Here is a 20,677-nt window from a genome sequence, read left to right on the forward strand (position 1 = left end):
TTGACAGCTGCAAAAGATCCACATGGGAACGGTCAATTCAATTTATTTGTGTCAATGAATCATTTTAACCACATATAAGCCACGTTCGTGGAAACGGGACTGCCCGTTGTCTCACTCCGCAACCGCTGCGCTTGACACGGATTAAGAGTCCCAATCATAGTCCACGTGGATGTGAAACGTTAAAATGATTAAAAACACAAACAAAAATTGATGTCGACCATATGCGTCATTGTCAAGTTGACCGTTTGAACCTATCGACCTTTTATTTGTTCCTGTTGACCGTATAGGGTCAACCGTTCATCCGGAAACCTTATCTAAGTTCCTTTGGGCGCAATATTCCAGTATTTGCTTGCTACAATCCCCCGCACCATTCCCCTATATTTGTGCAGATGATTACCCAGCGCTGTGAACCAAACAAGGGATCTGGAAAACATGCACTGCTAGAGGTCCCTGAGTACTGGATCTGGGAAACACTAGTTTATAAAACCACAGTGCCGGCTCTGAGTCGGACACAAGAACCGGAAACGGACATCGGCTGTGCACACACACGTGTATAACCGGATAACATGATGTACACGTGTGCTGACAAACACAGGTGTATCTCGCCGAGGTTTCAAAATCTGCTACCATAAGCCCTGAGGTTATGCAGGACTGGGCGCGGGAGATGTATTATATGGGCAACGTCATCTGTGGCTGTAAAAATCTGTAGCTGCAGGTGTCAGAGCGGTCAGCCATTGCCCTGTATATCAGCGTATATTCCTGCAGACAGCAGCAAAGATAATAGCAGCAGTTACTTGGTCACTATGGGATCTACCATTTCCTCTGATTTCTTGTGACCTATAGGATCCAGCTTCAACCCAAGCACTGTCTGACCAGACCATGTATGAGTTGTGGTCACATGACAGGTCCGACTGCTGGGCCACTGGGTGAAATTGTTGGATTTGAAACTCAATGGGCTCTTTCAATATCATGACAGAATACAGCAGACATCTCATGTTAATCTGAAATGATTGTAACTTTCAATGACATAATTAAAGCGTACGTACAGAAATATGTTTGTGTGTCACAAAAATCTAAACCATGGGTCCTCAAACTGCGGCCCTCCAGATGTTGTGAAACTACAAATCCCAGCATGCCTTGCCACAGTTTTAATACTCCCTTATAGCAAAACTGTGGCAAGGCATGCTGGGATTTGTAGTTTCACAGCATCTGGAGGGCTGCAGTTTGAGGACCCATGATATAAACTATGGCAGTACAAATTTGTTTGGAAAATGGGCAAAACCATGTGCACTGCAGGTGGGGCAGATGTAACATGTGCAGAGAGAGTTAGATTTGTGCGAGTTATTTTGTTTCTGTGCAGGGTAAATACTGGCTGCATTATTTTTACACTGCAATTTAGATTTCAGTTTCAACACACCCCACCCAAATTTAACTCTCGTTCTGCACATGTTACATCTGCCCCCCCCCCTGCAGTGCACACGGTTTTGCTCTTTTTCCAAACAAATTTGTACTGCAATCAGATCAGAATAAGGGCCTATATCCAGAATATTCTCTTTTGCACAATTTTTCTTAGCATCCGCTGTGACTTTGCTGAGTGAAGGAGTAAAACGGTTTCTATGTAACTAGAACCCAGCAGGAATAAATACACAGATAGTGCTGGGGGGTAGAGAACTTTCCCAGCACCGTGCGTTGCCCGTGATCGGTCACTGGTGATACGGGAGGCTGATACGTCACTGATAGCATCTAATGGTGACTGCCGGACCTTTCATCTCTGTGATCAGAAGTCTGAGCACCTTTTTCCCAGCAGTTTCTTGTATCACACTGCAAGAATAAGTGTCACCTACCCGAGAGTGATTATTAGGAGCAAGTTACAAGGGGAAAAGCACAAACTTCATAATGGAAAGAACCAATTCCTATGTAAACAGTTTCCTTGTTTGCAGACTTCTGAGCACGGATCTGGGAGTTCCAGGTCTAATACTCTCTCACCGATTGGGAGTCTGGCTGCAGAGATTCCAGCAGGCACCCTGTTTTCAATGTTCCGGCACCGATCTACTGCTGCCGGCATACTGACCGGTATCGTCTTCACCGCCAGGATGCTGACCCCATCCCGCACCATAATAAGAAAATATCACAAGAAAGATGGCTGCTGACAGGCAGTATAGGGTGGGAGGCTCCATTGTACATGGGTCCCACAGCCGCTAATACACCTCTGGCTGCACACAACATACAAATGTCGCAGTGCATGCTAGCAATGGACATTTGGTGCGGTGCCAGTGGTTATTGCCATGATTTACCCCAAAATGACCTCTCTCACGTGTCGGTGGGAGAGAGGACTACACCCCCGGATGAGCAGACGTGCCAAGGTGACCATTGCGTAGTCTAGATTCATACACTGTAATGCCATACTCCTAAGATCGCTCAATACATAACACCGGTAAATACTCACACCCTTATGAATGATTAATTTCCCAATAGGAGCCGGTTTCACATCCTCATAATAAAAAAAAAGTCAAAACTAGAAAAGTTCCATAAATACTTTTAGATAGAGTAAATGATAACACATTATGGGGCATCACTGGGCCTGTGAGAACTGGTTCCTCAAGTCCTGGTCGGTAAGGTAGAACATCCGATTGACCTCACTGATCGGGACGTCCAGCAGGGCCGGGACGGAATCCTCATCGGAATCTTTATGCTGCTGATTTTTCGCATAGGAGTCTGTGGGGAGATTGTGGATAAGATAAATGGTCTCATGGGATGTGTACACATGTCTGACAGTTACATTCGGTCGGCACACACCTAAAGGCCCCCATACACTAATGCGATGATCCGGTAACTCCCCCGCGGCACGATCGTATGGGCTCCTTTTGCATATGAATTATCTCACGCCATCCCCATTCATCACTATGGGATACAACAAATCCTTGTGGCAGCTGTGTCAATCTCCGGATCCGATGCGCACAGCGCCACATCGGAATTAAGAGACATACAATCCGATGCGTTAAAATCATGTGAGTAGGGCCTACATCGCACTAGTGTAAAAGGTGCCCACACACTAGAAAGATCTGCGTTCATAAGATGTGCGCATAAATTGGCCTTAAAATCTTTTGCCCGACCTGGACAAAAGATTTCAGGCAAGCGTACATCTTTACCAAAGATTTTTCTTAAGATCCCGTGTGCGTTCCTATGGATCTTTTGTTAAATCTTCTGATCTTTCATGCAGCACGTAAGATCAGAAGATTTAGCAAAAGATCCACGGGAGCGCACATCGGACTGAAATCGGCCGATTTTCGAAAAACATCGGACGATTTATCGGAAAATCGGACAAAAAATCGTTCTAGTGTGTGGGCACCTTAAGGGGCTTAAGACTACTTATAACACAAAAATACTATTTCTAAATTTTATTTTAGTCATTATGAGGAACATTTAATAAAGTGTCAAACCCTCCATGGAAAGACAGGAACATTTATGGGAACACACTTGTTGGCGTGAATACATTACAGCTCTTTTACTTTGCACCAGTATGAAACCTTGCACCGCTATTGCAATCTAACCGTGATCTCATTGCAGAAGGCAGACGCACTGCTCCGGGTCACAGTGTCTGAGTGTCACGTCACTCAGCTGTCCCGTTAATGGTTATGATACACCTGCGTTGCCTTGGCCGCGCCTGTCGCTGTCACTTAAACTGCGATTGCATCCATTAGGGTGGAGATCGCACTTCGACACTCGTACACTGTGGTGGACGCTGAGCATGCGCAGTGCGAAAATTGCCTATGTGCGATATTCGAACTTCTGCGTTCAAAACTCAATTAGCGCCAATATACAAGTTGCTATTTGTGACACTATGTAAGGAGTAAAATTACCTGTGACCGTGTGTATGGAATCCAGGGGCGCTGTGCTCATCATGTTTATACCGAATAGGAAGATATAGGCAATGCCTAACATGACCAGAAGGTATACAGGGATGGCCACAGCCCAGTACCTAGGAAACACATGGGAAATTATCAGGAGACAAGATCACTCCAAGCCTGGCTGCCTGGTATCTAACTCTTCTGAATTATCTGCTCTTGCTAAACCAGGCGTAGGCAACCTGTCTCCAGCTGCTGTGAAACTACAAATCCCAGCATGCATTGCAACAGTTTTAGTATTCCCTAATAGCAAAACTGTGGCAAGGCATGTTGGGACTTGTAGTTTCACAACAGGTTACCATACACTACTGCGACTTCTCGTAGCAATGTATGGCCGGCCGTGCAGCGGGTCCCACCTCCGACTCCGATACGTGCATCGGATTGGCCACAACCCAATCTATCTGCGAATAACAGCCAAATCGGACTAGTGTATGGCCACCTAGTGTAAGGAAGGTCTTGACTGATGTACTTGATCTGTATTACAACTATAATAATAATTCCATAGATCCAGATTTACAGGATACTACTCAAGTAACTCCTCCCCCTCCATTATTACATTCGTTAGGACTGACTTACTGGCCCCAGAAGTAAGTTGTGTACACGTATGTATGTATGTAGTTATGAGGCAGACAATACAGCATATATATATATATATATATATATATATATATATATATATATATGTGTGGTCAACATGCAGTAAGTCAACATGTTTAAAAGGCCAATAGACAAGGTGTTTAATTCAAAATTGTGTAGACCTTCTGACTCCGTCAACTTTTTGTACCTATCCACCCTTTCCACTGTCTACATTTTCCATGTCAACCTTTTAGCAATGTCGGCCGAATGCATGTCCACCATATGTGGTCGACCTAATAATTGTCTATATAATTGCTGTAGGTCTTCCATACCACACACGTTATAATGGAGGTGGGGGGGGAGTTACTTGAGTAGTATCATGTAAATCTGGAATTATTATTATAGTTGTAATACAGATCAAGTACATCATTCAAGACATGCCTTACACTAGGTGGCCATACACTAGTCCGATTTGGCTGTTATTCGCAGATAAATTGGGTTGTGGCCAATCCGATGCACGTATCGGAGTCGGAGGTGGGACCTGCTGCACGGCCGGCCATACATTGCTGCGAGAAGTCGCAGTAGTGTATGGTAACCTGTTGTGAAACTACAAGTCCCAACATGCCTTGCCACAGTTTTGCTATTAGGGAATACTAAAACTGTTGCAATGCATGCTGGGATTTGTAGTTTCACAGCAGCTGGAGACAGGTTGCCTACGCCTGATTTAGCAAGAGCAGATAATTCAGAAGAGTCAGATACCAGGCAGCCAGGCTTGGAGTGGTCTTGTCTCCTGATCATTTCCCATGTGTTTCCTAGGTACTGGGCTGTGGCCATCCCTGTATACCTTCTGGTCATGTTAGGCATTGCCTATATCTTCCTATTCGGTATAAACATGATGAGCACAGCGCCCCTGGATTCCATACACACGGTCACAGGTAATTTTACTTCTTACATAGTGTCACAAATAGCAACTTGTATATTGGCGCTAATTGAGTTTTGAACGCAGAAGTACGAATATCGCACATAGGCAATTTTCGGACTGCGCATGCTCAGCGTCCACCACAGTGTACGAGTGTCGAAGTGCGATCTTCACCCTAATGGATGCAATCGCAGTTTAAGTGACAGCGACAGGCGCGGCCAAGGCAACGCAGGTGTATCATAACCATTAGCGTGACAGCTGAGTGACGTGACACTCAGACACTGTGACCCGGAGCAGTGCGTCTGCCTTCTGCAATGAGATCACACTTAGATTGCAATAGCGGTGCAAGGTTTCATACTGGTGCAAAAGGTGTAAAAGGTGCTGTAATGTATTCACGCCAACAAGTGTGTTCCCATAAATGTTCCTGTCTTTCCATGGAGGGTTTGACACTTTATTAAATGTTCCTCATAATGACTAAAATAACATTTTAGAAATAGTATTTTTGTGTTCTAAGTAGTCTTAAGCCCCTTAAGGTGCCCACACACTAGAACGATTTTTTGGCCGATTTCCGATAAATCGTCCGATGTTTATCGAAAATCGGCCGATTTTGGGCCGATGCGTGCTCCCGTGGATCTTTAGCTGAACGAAAGATCAGAAGATTTAGCAAAAGATCCATAGGAACACACACGGGATCTTAAGAGAACTATTTGGTAAAGATGTGCGCTTGCCTGAAATCTTTTGTCCAGGACGGGCAAAAGATTTTAAGGCTAATTTATGCGCACATCTTATGAACGCAGATCTTTCTAATGTGTGGGCACCTTTTACACTAGTGCGATGTAGGCCCTACTCACATGATTTTAACGCATCGGATTGTATGTCTCTTAATTCCGATGTGGCACTGTGCGCATCGGATCCGGAGATTGACACGGCTGCCACAAGGATTTGTCGTATCCCATAGTGATGAATGGGGATGGCGTGAGATAAATCATATGCCAAAGGAGCCCATACGATCGTGCCGCGGGGGAGTTACCGGATCATCGCATTAGTGTATGGGGGCCTTTATGTGTGTGCCGAGCGAATGTAACTGTCAGACACGTGTACACATCGCATGAGACCATTTATCTTATCCACAATCTCCCCACAGACTCCTATGCAAAAAATCAGCAGCATAAAGATTCCGATGAGGATTCCGTCCCGGCCCTGCTGGACGTCCCGATCAGTGAGGTCAATCGGATGTTCTACCTTACCGACCAGGGCTTGAGGAACCAGTTCTCACAGGCCCAGTGATGCCCCATAATGTGTTATCATTTACTCTATCTAAGAGTATTTATGGAACTTTTCTAGTTTTGACTTTTTTATATTATGAGGATGTGAAACCGGCAACTATTGGGAAATAAATCATTCATAAGGGTGTGAGTATTTACCGGTGTTATGTATTGAGCGACCTTAGGAGTATGGCATTACAGTGTATGAATCTAGACTATGCAATGGTCACCTTGGCACGTCTGCTCATCCGGGGGTGTAGTCCTCTCTCCCACCGACACGTGAGAGAGGTCATTTTGGGGTAAATCATGGCAATAACCACTGGCACCGCACCAAATGTCCATTGCTAGCATGCACTGCGACATTTGTATGTTGTGTGCAGCCAGAGGTGTATTAGCGGCTGTGGGACCCATGTACAATGGAGCCTCCCACCCTATACTGTCTGTCAGCAGCCATCTTTCTTGTGATATTTTCATATTATGGTGCGGGATGGGGTCAGCATCCTGGCGGTGAAGACGATACCGGTCAGTATCCCGGCAGCAGTAAATCGGTGCCGGAACATTGAAAACAGGGTGCCAGACTCCCAATCGGTGAGAGAGTATTAGACCTGGAACTCCCAGATCCGTGCTCAGAAGTCTGCAAACAAGGAAACTGTTTACATGGGAATGGGAATTGGTTCTTTCCATTATGAAGTTTGTGCTTTTCCCCTTGTAACTTGCTCCTAATAATCACTCTCGGGTAGGTGACACTTATTCTTGCAGTGTGATACAAGAAACTGCTGGGAAAAAGGTGCTCCGGCTTCTGATCACAGAGATGAAAGGTCCGGCAGTCACCATTAGATGCTATCAGTGACGTATCAGCCTCCCGTATCACCAGTGACAGATCACGGGCAACGCACGGAGCTGGGAAAGTTCTCTACCCCCAGCACTATCTGTGTATTTATTCCTGCTGGGTTCTAGTTACATAGAAACAGTTTTACTCCTTCACTCAGCAAAGTAAAGGCCCCCACATACAGCACGATATTCAGGCATTTTCTGAGCGATTCTAACAAATCGCTCAGAAAATGCCTGAAGATGCATGTAAATCGCTGTGTATATAGCCCACACAGCGATTTACATGCGCGCACCCGCCGTTCTGAATCTGTCATATGGGCCCTACATACGCAGAGATGTGTGCCAGAGATACATAACGGGAGATTCAGCACAAGAGATTTCACTCTTGTGGCTCAATTCAGACAATGAGCCACATACAGAGAGATTTATGTCAGAGATTCAAATTGGGAGATTCAGCACGGGAGATTTCAAATCTGTCACAGAAAGTGAAACACTGCACTGTACTTTAATAAGTATTCTTTCACCTCCCCCTAATATTGCCCCCCCCACCCCCAAAAAAATAAGTTAATCATTGGTGGCTAGTGGTTCCCCCTTCACCGACCGACCCCCCCATATGCAAACTTTTAAACATTGGTGGTACAGTGGGAACGGACATAAAAAAAAATACTTACCAAGTCCGGGGTCCAGCGTCTCATCCTGTCATACAGACAATCATTTTGTAAAATAAAAAAATGGCATGGGGTCCCCCCCCCAGACATGACCAGCCCCGGGCTTTTTGAGTGGTCCTGGTTCCCAAAATCCAGAGGACAAAGTGCGTGGGGTCCCCCGGATTTTGGGGACCAGCACCAGGCTCTTGGGCTGGCCCTGGTTTCCAAAATACGGGGGACAAAATGAATAGGGGTATTTTTGGAGACCAGCACCGGGCTCCACTAGCAGGGGGTGTAATGCCATAGCCAGGGGACACGCTTGATGGTGTCCCGTGGCCAAAGCATTACCCACCCTAACTAGTCAGCCCAGGCCGGGAGTTTTTGGGGAGGTGGGGACCCCCCAAATAAGGGGGTCCCCCCTCTCCAGGGCACCCCAGGCCTGGGCTGCAGCCCGGGGCTATCCCCTGCACCCCTGGGCGGTGGGTGCAGGGTTGATAGCTTGTTTTAACAGTAATATTGTCTTTTACAGTAGGACTACAGGTCCCAGCAAGCCTGCCCCACATGCTGGTACTTGGGAGAACCACAGGTACCAGCATGTGGGGCATTAAAGGCCCGCCGGTACCTATAGCCCCCCTGTAAAGGAAATATTAAAATAAAACACACAAACACTGGTTTTAAAATATATTATTAATCTGATTCTTCTTTTTTCACCCAGGGGAGCTAAGCCCCCCAGGGCTTCTGCGGCATCTTCACCTGGGGGCGGCAGCCGCCTAAGCTCTTTTGCATGGCTGCCGCCTCCCAGGGCTTCTGCCTCTTCATCTGTGTTCTTCACCTGGGGGCGGCGGCCTTTTAAGCTCTTTTGCATTGGCCGCGCCTCCCAGGACTTCAGGAGCTCTTCTCTCCTTCTCCGCCGTCGGACTGACTGCTCCTACCCCGTCTCGAGCTGGCTAATATAGCCAGCCCTAGGGGGCGGGGCAATGACGCGGCGAGCCGTGATTGGCTGGCCGCGGCCATTTTGAAATTTACATTTTATTTTTTTTTACATTTCCGCCGCGCTGCCGCCGAGAGGAGAGGTGGGGGTGGCGATGTGGATGGGTGCTACTGCTGGTGGGGGAGGGGGGTCAGGGCAGGGGTGGCAGCGGCGGGTTCTGCGGCGCGGGGTGCGGCGGGTCTGCGGCGTCCGCAGTCGCTCGCCCTGCTCATCTTCCCGCAGCCACACATGCGGGAGATGAGCAGGAGCTTTCTGAGCGACTGCTCTGAATTGAACAGCCCGTCCGTTCTGAATCACAGCGGATGCTAAGAAAAATTGTGCAAAAGAGAATATTCCGGATATAGGCCCTTATTCTGATCTGATTGCAGTACAAATTTGTTTGGAAAAAGAGCAAAACCGTGTGCACTACAGGGGGGGGGGGTCAGATGTAACATGTGCAGAACGAGAGTTACATTTGGGTGGGGTGTGTTGAAACTGAAATCTAAATGGCAGTGTAAAAATAATGCAGCCAGTATTTACCCTGCACAGAAACAAAATAACTTTCACAAATCTAACTCTCTCTGCACATGTAACATCTACCCCACCTGCAGTGCAGCATGGTTTTGCCCATTTTCCAAACAAATTTGTACTGCCATAGTTTATATCATGGGTCCTCAAACTGCAGCCCTCCAGATGTTGTGAAACTACAAATCCCAGCATGCCTTGTCACAGTTTTGCTATAAGGGAGTATTAAAACTGTGGCAAGGCATGCTGGGATTTGTAGTTTCACAACATCTGGAGGGCCGCAGTTTGAGGACCCATGGTTTAGATTTTTGTGATACACACACATATATATTTCTGTACGTACACTTTAATTCTGTCATTGAAAGTTACAATCATTTCAGATTAACATGAGCGGTCTGCTGTATTCTGTCATGATATGAAAGAGCCCATTGAGTTTCAAATCCAATGATTTCACCCAGTGGCCCAGCAGTCGGACCTGTCATGTGACCACAACTCATACGTGGTCTGGTCAGACAGTGCTTGGGTTGAAGCTGGATCCTATAGGTCACAAGAAAGCGGAGGAAATGGTAGATCCCTTAGTGACCAAGTAACTGCTGCTATTATCGGTGCTGCTGTCTGCAGGGGATGCAGTTACGATCCCGGCGTTCAGAATCCCGATGCCGGAATCCCGACCGCCGAAATGCCGACACTTTCTCCCTCCGTGGGTGTCCACGACACCCCTGGAGGGAGAATAAATTAGTGTGCCGAGCGTAGCGAGGCACCGGGCCCGCTGCGTGGCGAGCGCAGCGAGCCCGCAAGGGGGGGCGATCCACGTCCCCCCCTTGTCGGCATTTCGGCTGTCGGGATTCCGGCGTCGGGATTCTGAACGCCGGGATCCCGACCGCCGGGATTCAATACTGAATCCGTCTGCAGGAATATACGCTGATATACAGGGCAATGGCTGACTGCTCTGACACCTGCAGCTACAGATTTTTACAGCCACAGATGACGTTGCCCATATAATACATCTCCCGCCCCCAGTCCTGCATAACCTCAGGGCTTATGGTAGCAGATTTTGAAACCTCGGCGAGATACACGTGTGTTTGTCAGCACACGTGTACATCATGTTATCAGGTTATGCACGTGTGTGTGTGCACAGCCGATGTCCGTTTCCGGTTCTTGTGTCCGACTCAGAGCCGGCACTGTGGTTTTATAAACTAGTGTTTCCTAGATCCAGTCCTCAGGGACCACTAGCAGTGCATGTTTTCCAGATCCCTTGTTTGGTGCACAGCGCTGGGTAATCATCTGCACAAACATAGGGGAATGGTGCGGGGGATTGTAGTAAGCAAATACTGGAACATTGCGCCCAAAGGAACTTGGATAAGGTTTCCGGGTGAACGGTTGACCCTATACGGTCAACAGGAACAAATAAAAGGTTCATAGGTTCAAAGGTCAACTTGACAATGACACAAATGGTCGACATCAATTTTTGTTTGTGTTTTTAATCATTTTAACGTTTCACATCCACGTGGACTATGATTGGGACTCTTAATCCGTGTCAAGCGCAGTGGTTGCGGAGTGAGACAACGGGCAGTCCGGTTTCCAGGAACGTGGCTTATATGTGGTTAAAATGATTCATTGACGCAAATAAATTGCATTTACCGTTCCCATGTGGATCTTTTGCAGCGGTCAACGTCTTGTGGCATTGGTCTCTGTCGCAGAGTAGTGGTCGGGTCAGACATTTGCACAGGCTGGGACAATCATTCGATGGGTCATGAATTGCGTATAAATTTCCGGGTGGATAGCGAGGGCGGGGCGGGGTTTCTTTCTGTCTACATGCAGTCATCTGCAACTTTACAGATGAGCAATCGCGTCCGAATCAGGTCCACGGTCTCTCATGTTACTAGAAGGTACCCAAATATTTGGCTTTAAATGTTGGCAAAATTTACTTTCTACTATAAACTAAGGGGGTGATTCAGGCCTGTTCACTAGGCTGCATATGTTCTCAGTCTAGCGAACAGGTAAAATCCACCAGGTAGATCGTCCACCAGCCCCCCCCCTGGCGCCGGAATCCTGACGATAGAATGAGAGGGGATGTGTTCCATAATGAGGAGAAGTCATTCGATGGTCGCTGACCATCGATAGCTTTCTGCAGCCTTCTCTCTATACAGTAAGTCAATAATTACTTTTCAGATGGCAACAGATCGCAGAATTCGAGGCGGGTGTTGACGTCATGTGACTTTAGCCGCCCACCCCACGCAGGCATCAACACACCTGGAGTTGGTTCGGCGGGTGTGAAACTTGCCGAAGCTGTTTGCTTTCAGGGTCTCTGCGTGTTTGCAAATACAAGTGCGCAAACACCCCCCCCCCATTATAGGACAGGGGCCCCAATTCTGACCCAAATTAATTGGTTTCAATCACTCACATTCACTAATGATACTTGTACAGTCAGGTGACCATTCTTATACTAGTGCCCGATAGCCAATCCGCACTCTATTCTGTGATGTCATTCTCTGACACAGTGACAATATTCTGCAGTTTCCCATCGCAGGCTCTGAATGACTTCATCACAGTGTTGGAATGTCCTAGTCCTACATATATATAGATAATATTGGTTGGGTGCTGATTAACCAGCCTGTCAGGCCGCTATCTAGCTGCTGCTGATCAGTGAGTGGCACATGTCTCTCAGTACGTGGCAATAATCTGTCAGATCCGCAGTAACCGGTACTGATACCACTACTCCCCCCCCCAGACACTGCTGTGTAATGATTTACCAGCTTCTCAGGGTCCGTGGTTGGGGGACACCTGGCTACAGACGTGTCCTCATTTTCACCTGGTGACCGGCTCTTATCAGGGCATACAGCACAGATTGCAGATGGGACATGGGAGATAAGTTTCAAGGACCAAAACCGGTTTTATGAGGGACCTTGAAACAAAATAGTTTGGCAAAATATATCCCATGACTAAAGGTGGCCATACACACGCAGATTTATCTGCAGATCTGTCTGGTTGGAACAAAAACATGGTTATAGATAACAGCAAATGACAGTTGACATTTGCTTGGAAATGCTGGAAAACTGACAAACTGTCACTCATCCATAACCATGTTTTTGTTCCAACCAGCCAGATCTGAAGATAAATCTTACTAGTGTATGGGCACCTTAAAGCTGGGTGGGGGGCACAGTTATTCATAATACCGGCGTCCCGGCTAGCACCCTGAAGAAAGGTGCCGGAATGCTAATCAACCCAACCCTGTTTCCCTACTGCTTCTCTAAAACCTGGACCGGGTCTTCCACATTATCTTCATATGGAATTGTGCTGTCCCCTTCATGTGGTGGTGTCCCGATTACAGTGGGACAGTCCGCTAATTGTAAACTGTCCCTCGTGCAGGTAACAGTTTTCCCATGGTTGGGGGGTGGGGCAGTTGGGGGGAACCGGAGATCACCACAAAGCATGACATCTCTTCAGTGCAGGGAGAGTGCTGGGGGCTTCCCCCAAAAGAAATGAAAATGAGAGGTTGTAGCGCTACGCCTTGCCCCTTCACCCCAGATCACTCCCACTTTGGGTGAAGCTCCACCCCTTTTCAGACTGGCTGCACCAATGGCCCAGAAGTTCCCAACTTTTAACAGACACAAGTTGGGAGGTATGGTGCAGGTCCTGATCATCTCAGCATGTGGTTCGCCACTCCTTGTTGCTGACCTTTAGGCTGATGAGTTCTCTCGGGCAGTGATCCAAGGAGTCTGAAAAATCAGTTGCACCATCTGTTACTTCAGTCTCCTCGCATCATTCTGTGCCTCCGTCATGCTGCCGTGCATGTGCCGTCTGGTATCCACACACGTGGTAACTTGCTTGTGTCCCTGGGGCATATGTATTAAGCCTTAACAAGAGATAAATGCAAGGGTGATAAGGAGAGATAAATGTCCAGCCAATCAGCTGACTTTTTTCAAACACAGCCTGTAACATGGCAGTTAGCAGGTGATTGGCTGGATGTTTATCTCTCCTGATCACCCTTGCATTTATCTCTTGTTAAAGATTAATACATCTGCCCCCCTGTGATATATTTTATTGTCTATGAGATCAATGTGATCCGTCAGGAAACACAAGATTGGGCAGTATATCGCACAGTGTTTACTTAGCATTAGACATTAAACCTGGTGCCCGCACTCTAGTACCTGAGTTAGGCATTAGGCCTGGTACCTACACACTGGTGTCTAAGTTAGACTTTAGGCCTGGAATCCACACACTGGTGTCTGAGTTAGATTCTAAGCCTGATACCCACACACTGATGTTTGAGTTATACTATAGGCCTGGTACATATACACTGGTGTCAGAGTTAGGCTTTAGGCCTGGTACCCACACACTGGTGTCAGAGTTAGGCTTTAGGCCTGGTTCCCACACACTGGTGGCTGATTTAGTCTTTAGGCCTGGTACCCTCACACTGGTGGCTGAGTTAGGCTTTAGGCCTGGTTCCCACACACTGGTGGCTGAGTTAGGCTTTAGGCCAGGTACCCACACACTAGTGTCTGAGTTAGGCTTTAGGCCTGGTATCCACACACTGGTGGCTGAGTTAGGCTTTAGGCCTGGTACGCACACATTGGTGGCTGAGTTAGGCTTTAGGCCTGGTACCCACACACTAGTGTCTGAGTTAGGCTTTAGGCCTGGTATCCACACACTGGTGGCTGAGTTAGGCTTTAGGCCTGGTACGCACACACTGGTGGCTGAGTTAGGCTTTAGGCCAGGTACCCACACACTAGTGTCTGAGTTAGGCTTTAGGCCTGGTATCCACACACTGGTGGCTGAGTTAGGCTTTAGGCCTGGTACGCACACATTGGTGGCTGAGTTAGGCTTTAGGCCTGGTACCCACACACTCTCATTGCGGGTAATTCAGACTTAACCGCTCTGCCGCAAATTCTCATGGTCAGCATTCATCCTGCCTTGAGAATCAATGTGCACTCTGTGTGTATAGATGTGTACGGCTGCACTTACATTCACAGGCGAGCATATATGTCCAAAACCCATCGTAACAGGCTCACCACCCAATGATTTTCCACTGGGCAACAGTCATTGTATACTCAGAGTAGCCTACATCTGGTCAATCACCAAGAGAGATCATGCTCTGACCAATCAGAGAACTTACAGTCACTTCAAATAATTGGAGACAAAGTACCAACCAATCAGCTTCTAGCTGTTGTTTTTAAAAAAAAAAAAAACAGCCTGTAACATGGCAGTTCGAAGCTCAATGGCACCTTATCACAGTTCACTTTATCTCTCTCCAAGGGCAATGATGTACTAAGCCTTGAAAAGTGATATAATAGAGTTATAAACCACCAACCAATCAGCTCCTAACTGTAATTTTCTAAACACAACCTGTGACATAGTAATATTATGATTTTTGTGTTATATGTGTGTATGTCCCCTTAAGGATTGCGAGTCATTCTATACTCATAAGATTAAATGCTGGCATTAAGGAATGAAATAAATAAATAAAGAAATGAGGCTGATATAAATGAATAACACAATGAGGCATGATGAATTTCTCTTGGGCATATGGATTACTACTATCGTCAGAAATGAAGTTAGCCCGTTTTCGGGCTATGCAAATGAGGCTTACGATGCAGTAAACATGGGGACACCATTCATGGTGCTCCCATAGTGAAAATGAGGCTTGACACACAGAAAAATAAAAATGGCCGCGGGAACCTATAAATATATGTGAACAGAAACGAGGCTTGGTGCGCAACCCGGAAATGCGGGTGTAATGAATGGCGCGAACGGCGCTACTATAAAATAGCTAAGTTCTCATCAGAGGGCTCAGACTGAGGAAGCCGCCGACTTCACGAGCAGGCGGAGAAACGCGTTTTTGAGCCCTATCATCTGCCGGTCCTTTTACACTCTGCAAGCGCAAATCATCTGTGGATTACAAACTAACCACCCAGCTGGCTGGTCCAGCAGGAGAAGGTCCCAACACAGCTTTTTCCGGAGTACATCTCTGGTAATACCATTTGGAGAGACTGACCTAAGGTTATTCACCACATCAAAAGCGCTTAAGTTCACGCAGGACTGGTAATTATGAGAATGTATCACTGCCTCTATTAAGAAGTTTAAAAGCCTCTTATCCATTCCAAATTGAGTGACTTTATCACTATCTAGCAACGGCAATCCCAGCAAGTCCAGCTTTTATTGTATGTTTTATGTTGTTTGTCCTGTCTGTATGTTACATTGTGCACAATTAATTATTGTTATATCATCTGTGTGGATTGATTCCACTATATATGCTTTTAATAAATTGATTTATATACCTTTGAAACTGCAAGGACATTTAATTTTTTCTGGGCAGGATTGCACTTCTTAAAGTGCCAGATACTCAGGTATCTGACACTACTTTCTCATCTCTGTGACATAGCAGTTAGGTGTTGATTGGAAGGTAGTTTATCACTCTCCATTTTATTACTTTCAAACTTAGTACATCTGGACCCTATGCTTGAAACATCTCCCCCATTGTCTGTAAGCGACTAGTCACTTGCTTCAGGCTCCCTCTTTTCTTCTTGTTTTTTGTCAAGTTTGTGGAAGGGGGCTTCTTTTTCTGCTGGACACCATTGCCCTAGCGATACCAGCTCTTTTCTGACCATCCTAGGGCCGGATGCCCCCTATGCTATAAATGCCACCAGATCCTGCTGGAAAACCCATGTGCTGGGTCCTAGGCGGAAGTGCTAGTGCAACATTACGGGAACATTACTTTGGTGTATTACATCTGTAAAAATCCTGCATGGATAGTTTATGATGGTGGGGTCGCGGCAGATTTATGATGGGATGGGGGATTTGGACCCAATGGGTGGGTCAAAAAACAACATGAAACCAAATGCTTAGTGTGGGTTGTATTTTGGACCTCAACATTTTTGGGACACCCATTGGTTTCTAACACCTGTGCTCTACATTCACCACACCTGGTTATTATTAAACAGGCAGAACAGTAAGCGGGCCATGGGGCCGATTCAGGCTGTCTCCGTAAATTGCGAAGATGGCAGATTACCAAGCACTGTCCGAACGCCTGCCCGCCGCCGCCGATTCTCGTTAACACATGAGGGGGATGAGTAACGACAACACAATCCCCTCACATGCCTCGGCTGCAGGAGTAATCATTTAACGGTATTGCCGACCATGGAATGACTTCTCCTGCCGTCACAAATAAAAGTCAATAGAAACTGACTTGTATTTGCAAGCGCCGGGACGAAGACGGGGCCGGTAGACATCGTCCCACCCGTGTACTCATGGCAACGTCCAGCGTTTTAATGGGGACGCTGGGCGTTGCCGGCCCCGATGCTTGCGGACGGCTTGGTGACTATGCAAATCTCCGAAGCCATTCGCAAAGGGGAGCTGCACATGTGCATTATAGACCCATGCGCAGGTGCCGTCCCAAAAGCAGAGGGACGGAGCCGAACTCCCTAAATAGCGAATGAACCAGAATCACCGCCATGCTCACAACAAGCTTACAATCTACAGGGATATGATGTGCTACTTCTATACGTGACATGGGCATGTTTGTGACCAATCAGTAAACTTACAGTCATTTTCGATACTTACATTATGGTCTCAGGTATTGAGAGGAACAACATTAGCAATAAATTAAAAGGATCTAATTATTATTTATTGACATTTAAAAACACACAGACACAAGACTGTATAACGTGCTGTGCACAGGCGGAGGCTCAAATCTCCATCTTCAGGAGGACGTCATTGCGTATTTTTGTCAGTTCATCGTTTTCTTTTCAAAACAATATAGCACAGGTATGAGCGCTGTTTGCTGATTATTCTGCACTGCAGCTGCTTAGATAAGGGGGATTACCAACCCCTTAAAAAGACAACAAGCAAAGAAAACAAAGATTTCAAGCAGCGCTTGTGCAGAATAAATTGTATATTTATTTTAAAATTTCATAAAAATTGTGTTGTGGCCAGCAACATGGACAGGACATACATACATAAATGACAAACAATTCCCCTTGGATACTAGTATTTAGCAGGTTAGTTTATGCATGCAATCATCCAGATGGTTAGTCTTAGGGCTTGATAAGTTGTTATTAACGTTTGTTAGTATAGATACAGTCCCCACTTTAAGTGCACATAGTGGTTAGATGCTGCTTTGCAAAACAGAATTTACTTGCTGTTTGGAATGAGGGGACAGGCTCCTGATCCACAGAGGTGAGCTCCCACCGCTGGTGCAGTCCAAATTTGATTGCGGTATTTCTGGGGCTTCCCTACTGGTACAGGTCCATTTGCTGCCAAGTCCTTTCCCCGTGGTCCTCTCTACGCGTTTCTCCGCCTTTCAAGATCAGCGGCTTCCTCAGGAGTATTGGATCCAATACTCCTGAGGAAGCCGCTGATCTTGAAAGGGAGGAGAAACGCGTAGAGAGGACCACGGGGAAAGGACTTGGCAGCAAATGGACCTGTACCAGTAGGGAAGCTGAGAATGGAGGTAGTCTATAGAAGAAGACTAAAGAAGAACCAACAAGGTTTTTGGGGCACACTTGATATAATATACAGTTAAATGGATGTACAGATGATGTAACAATAAAACGTAACTTTTAATTGAAAGCTTAATTAATAAAATAGGTTCATATAACTATATCTACACACCATTTATGTGATTATCGGAGAGCACCATACGTGATGGACTCCCGCCACTTATTATGACAATATCAAGAATAAAGATAATTCAACAAGAGCGAAAATGTTTTGGTAGAGTGTTGCCTAGTACCAATTTTTATATATAATATACGGTATCGGCAATCGGACAGGGCATAGGTCACTGCGCACCACCACTACGATATCCACCACAGTGTCGGCAGAGATGGGTATGGACAGTTGGGGCATGAGAGGAAAAGAGAAGGAGGGGGTCCAAGTTTGTTGTGGCTGCACCTCAACAGTATTAACAGGCGTACTGCCCCAGTGGATGAATACAGCACTGGATATTCCCTATAGGTCCCCCATATAGGTACTTATCCAGCCTCTCACTGCTTAGCTTCTGTGTTCGGATGGATTACAGGCGGTCCAGTGAAGTATGGCTGTATGGCCCTCGCTGGTTAATTCCGATGTCAATTTTGAGGGTGAGCCAAAGTAAGCTTCTGCTGTCCTAACCGTTCAGAGCAAGGCAGACCTGTTACCCATGTAGCATTGCAGGAGTGTCTGGTGGGTCCCAGGGTCAAGGCTGGTGCGCACAACGAGTCCTTGTTGAAGGCTCAGGCGGTCACGATGTCTCAGCAGTTTGACCAGTTCGGGGTCGGCCTTGACCCTCTGCGCCTTGGTGAGTCGCTTCTGTTGATGGAGAAGATCTTTCAGGCCTTTGATCACCGAACTCCCTTCCTGTATCTGCTCCCAATCGAATCACAACTGGTCACTGGGGTCCGACTCAGGAGAGGCGTCCATAGCGGCCACTACGGGATCGGAGGTGACAACCGCTCTGCACTCCTTGGGTTGCCTGAACACCGGGGTCTCAACATCTTCGGACCGGTCTTGCTCCTCTTCCTCAACATCTTCAGTGGGCAGGCGGGATAGGGCATCTGCGTTGCCGTTGGATTTGCCACTTCGGTAGACCACGGTGTAGCGAAAGTTGGCTAGACGAGCCATCCATCTCTGCTCCAGTGCCCCCAGTCGGGCTGTTGACAGGTGGGCCAGGGGGTTGTTGTCGGTAACTATCTCGAAGGGAATGGCAACCAGATAATTCTTAAACTTCTCCGTCACCGCCCAGATGAGAGCGAGCAGTTCGAGCTTGAAGGTGGAGTAGTTCTCGCTGTTCCGCTCCGTCTTCCTGAGGCCCCTGCTGGCGTAGGCAATCACCCTCTCCCTACCGTCCTGGACTTGCGAGAGCACAGCTCCCAGGCCTCGGTGGCTGGCATCAGTGTAGACCCGGAAGGGCTTCTCGTAGTCAGGATAGGCCAGGAGGGGTGCTTCAAGCTGGTGTTCCCTTGTCCAGGAGACCACGGACGTGCTCCTTTTCTCTTGACCCGACTTGCCACGGAGTAGTTCATGGAGGGGCGCGGCCACCTTGGCGAAGTGTTCGATGAAGCGTCGGTAATAGCCAACGAATCCCAAGAAGCTCCGCACGTCCTTGACCGTCCTGGGTGCTGGCCAGTCTTGAACCGCGCAGATCTTCTCGGGATCTGGTTTCACTCCTTCAGCACTGACTATGTGCCCAAGGTACTGCACTTGAGGCTTCAGGAGGTGACACTTGGACGGTTTCAGCTTTAGGCCACATCGCGTCAGCTGCACAAAGACCTCTTCAAGATTCTTCAGATGGTCCTCATACGTCTTGGAAAAGATGATGACGTCATCCAGATACAGGAGGACCATCTCAAAATTCCTGTGGCCCAAACAGTGCTCCATGACCCTTTGAAATGTAGCAGGGGCATTGCAAAGCCCAAAGGGCATCCGGTCAAATTCAAAGAGGCCCATGGGGGTGGTGAATGCTGTCTTTTCCCGGTCTTTGGGGGCCATCGGGATTTGCCAGTACCCGCTGGTCAGATCCAAGGTGGAGAAGTAGACGGCAGTCTTCAGGGCCGTCAGCGACTCTTCGATCCTGGGCAGAGGGTACGCGTCCTTGTGGGTGACTGCGTTTAGCTTCCTGTAGTCGACACAGAAGCGAAGGCTGCCGTCCTTTTTCTTGACTATGACCAGCGGGGCGGCCCATGGGCTGTGACTTTCCTTGATCACACCGGCCTCCTGCATTTCTCCGAGCATTGTCCTCACTGGCTGGTACATGGCCGGTGGAAGCGGCCGGTGTCTTTCCTTAATGGGTGGGCTGGATCCGGTAGGAATATGGTGCTGCACCCCTTCCGCACGTCCGAAGTCGGCTGGGTGTTGGCTGAACGCGCTGGCATTCCGGCAGACGACCTGAAGGACGCCCTCACGCTGTTCTGTTGGGGTATTGGAGTCGCCAACCTGTATCTCCTTCCACCACGCGGTTTCAGTTGTGATCAGGCTCGACTGACCCACCACGGCTTCTAGTTGGGCTTTCGGCAAAGACTCTCCAAGGATATCCTGGAAATCAACCAGGACCACGTTCGCCA

At 47.5% G+C, this 20,677-nt stretch overlaps 2 protein-coding genes and 1 pseudogene across 2 annotated transcripts in view; 1 reads left to right on the plus strand and 2 right to left on the minus strand.

The window, feature by feature from the left end:
- Positions 1-2,439: 2,439 nt before the first annotated feature.
- The window catches only part of LOC146056762 (phosphatidylinositol N-acetylglucosaminyltransferase subunit P-like), a 210,598-nt gene continuing 192,360 nt past the window's right edge, over positions 2,440-20,677 (minus strand). Inside the window, exons 2-3 of the mRNA XM_083168437.1 lie at positions 3,861-3,979; positions 2,440-2,715 (exon numbers count right to left, since the gene is read on the minus strand). Coding sequence (XP_083024563.1) covers positions 2,573-2,715; positions 3,861-3,979 — 262 coding nt within the window. The 3' untranslated portion in view covers positions 2,440-2,572. The remainder of the gene's footprint in view (positions 2,716-3,860; positions 3,980-20,677) is intronic.
- Positions 4,464-6,812, plus strand: LOC146056768 (phosphatidylinositol N-acetylglucosaminyltransferase subunit P-like). The gene is made up of 3 exons (XM_083168442.1): positions 4,464-4,492; positions 5,298-5,416; positions 6,545-6,812. Exons 2-3 carry the CDS (start codon positions 5,335-5,337, stop codon positions 6,685-6,687), a joined length of 225 nt encoding a protein of 74 aa, XP_083024568.1. The 5' UTR covers positions 4,464-4,492; positions 5,298-5,334; the 3' UTR covers positions 6,688-6,812.
- On the minus strand, positions 18,566-18,684 carry LOC146056797 (5S ribosomal RNA; annotated as a pseudogene).

This window comes from Crinia signifera, unplaced genomic scaffold (assembly GCF_055691185.1).
Source record: "Crinia signifera unplaced genomic scaffold, ASM5569118v1 HAP2_SCAFFOLD_89, whole genome shotgun sequence".
NCBI classification, from domain to species: domain Eukaryota; kingdom Metazoa; phylum Chordata; class Amphibia; order Anura; family Myobatrachidae; genus Crinia; species Crinia signifera.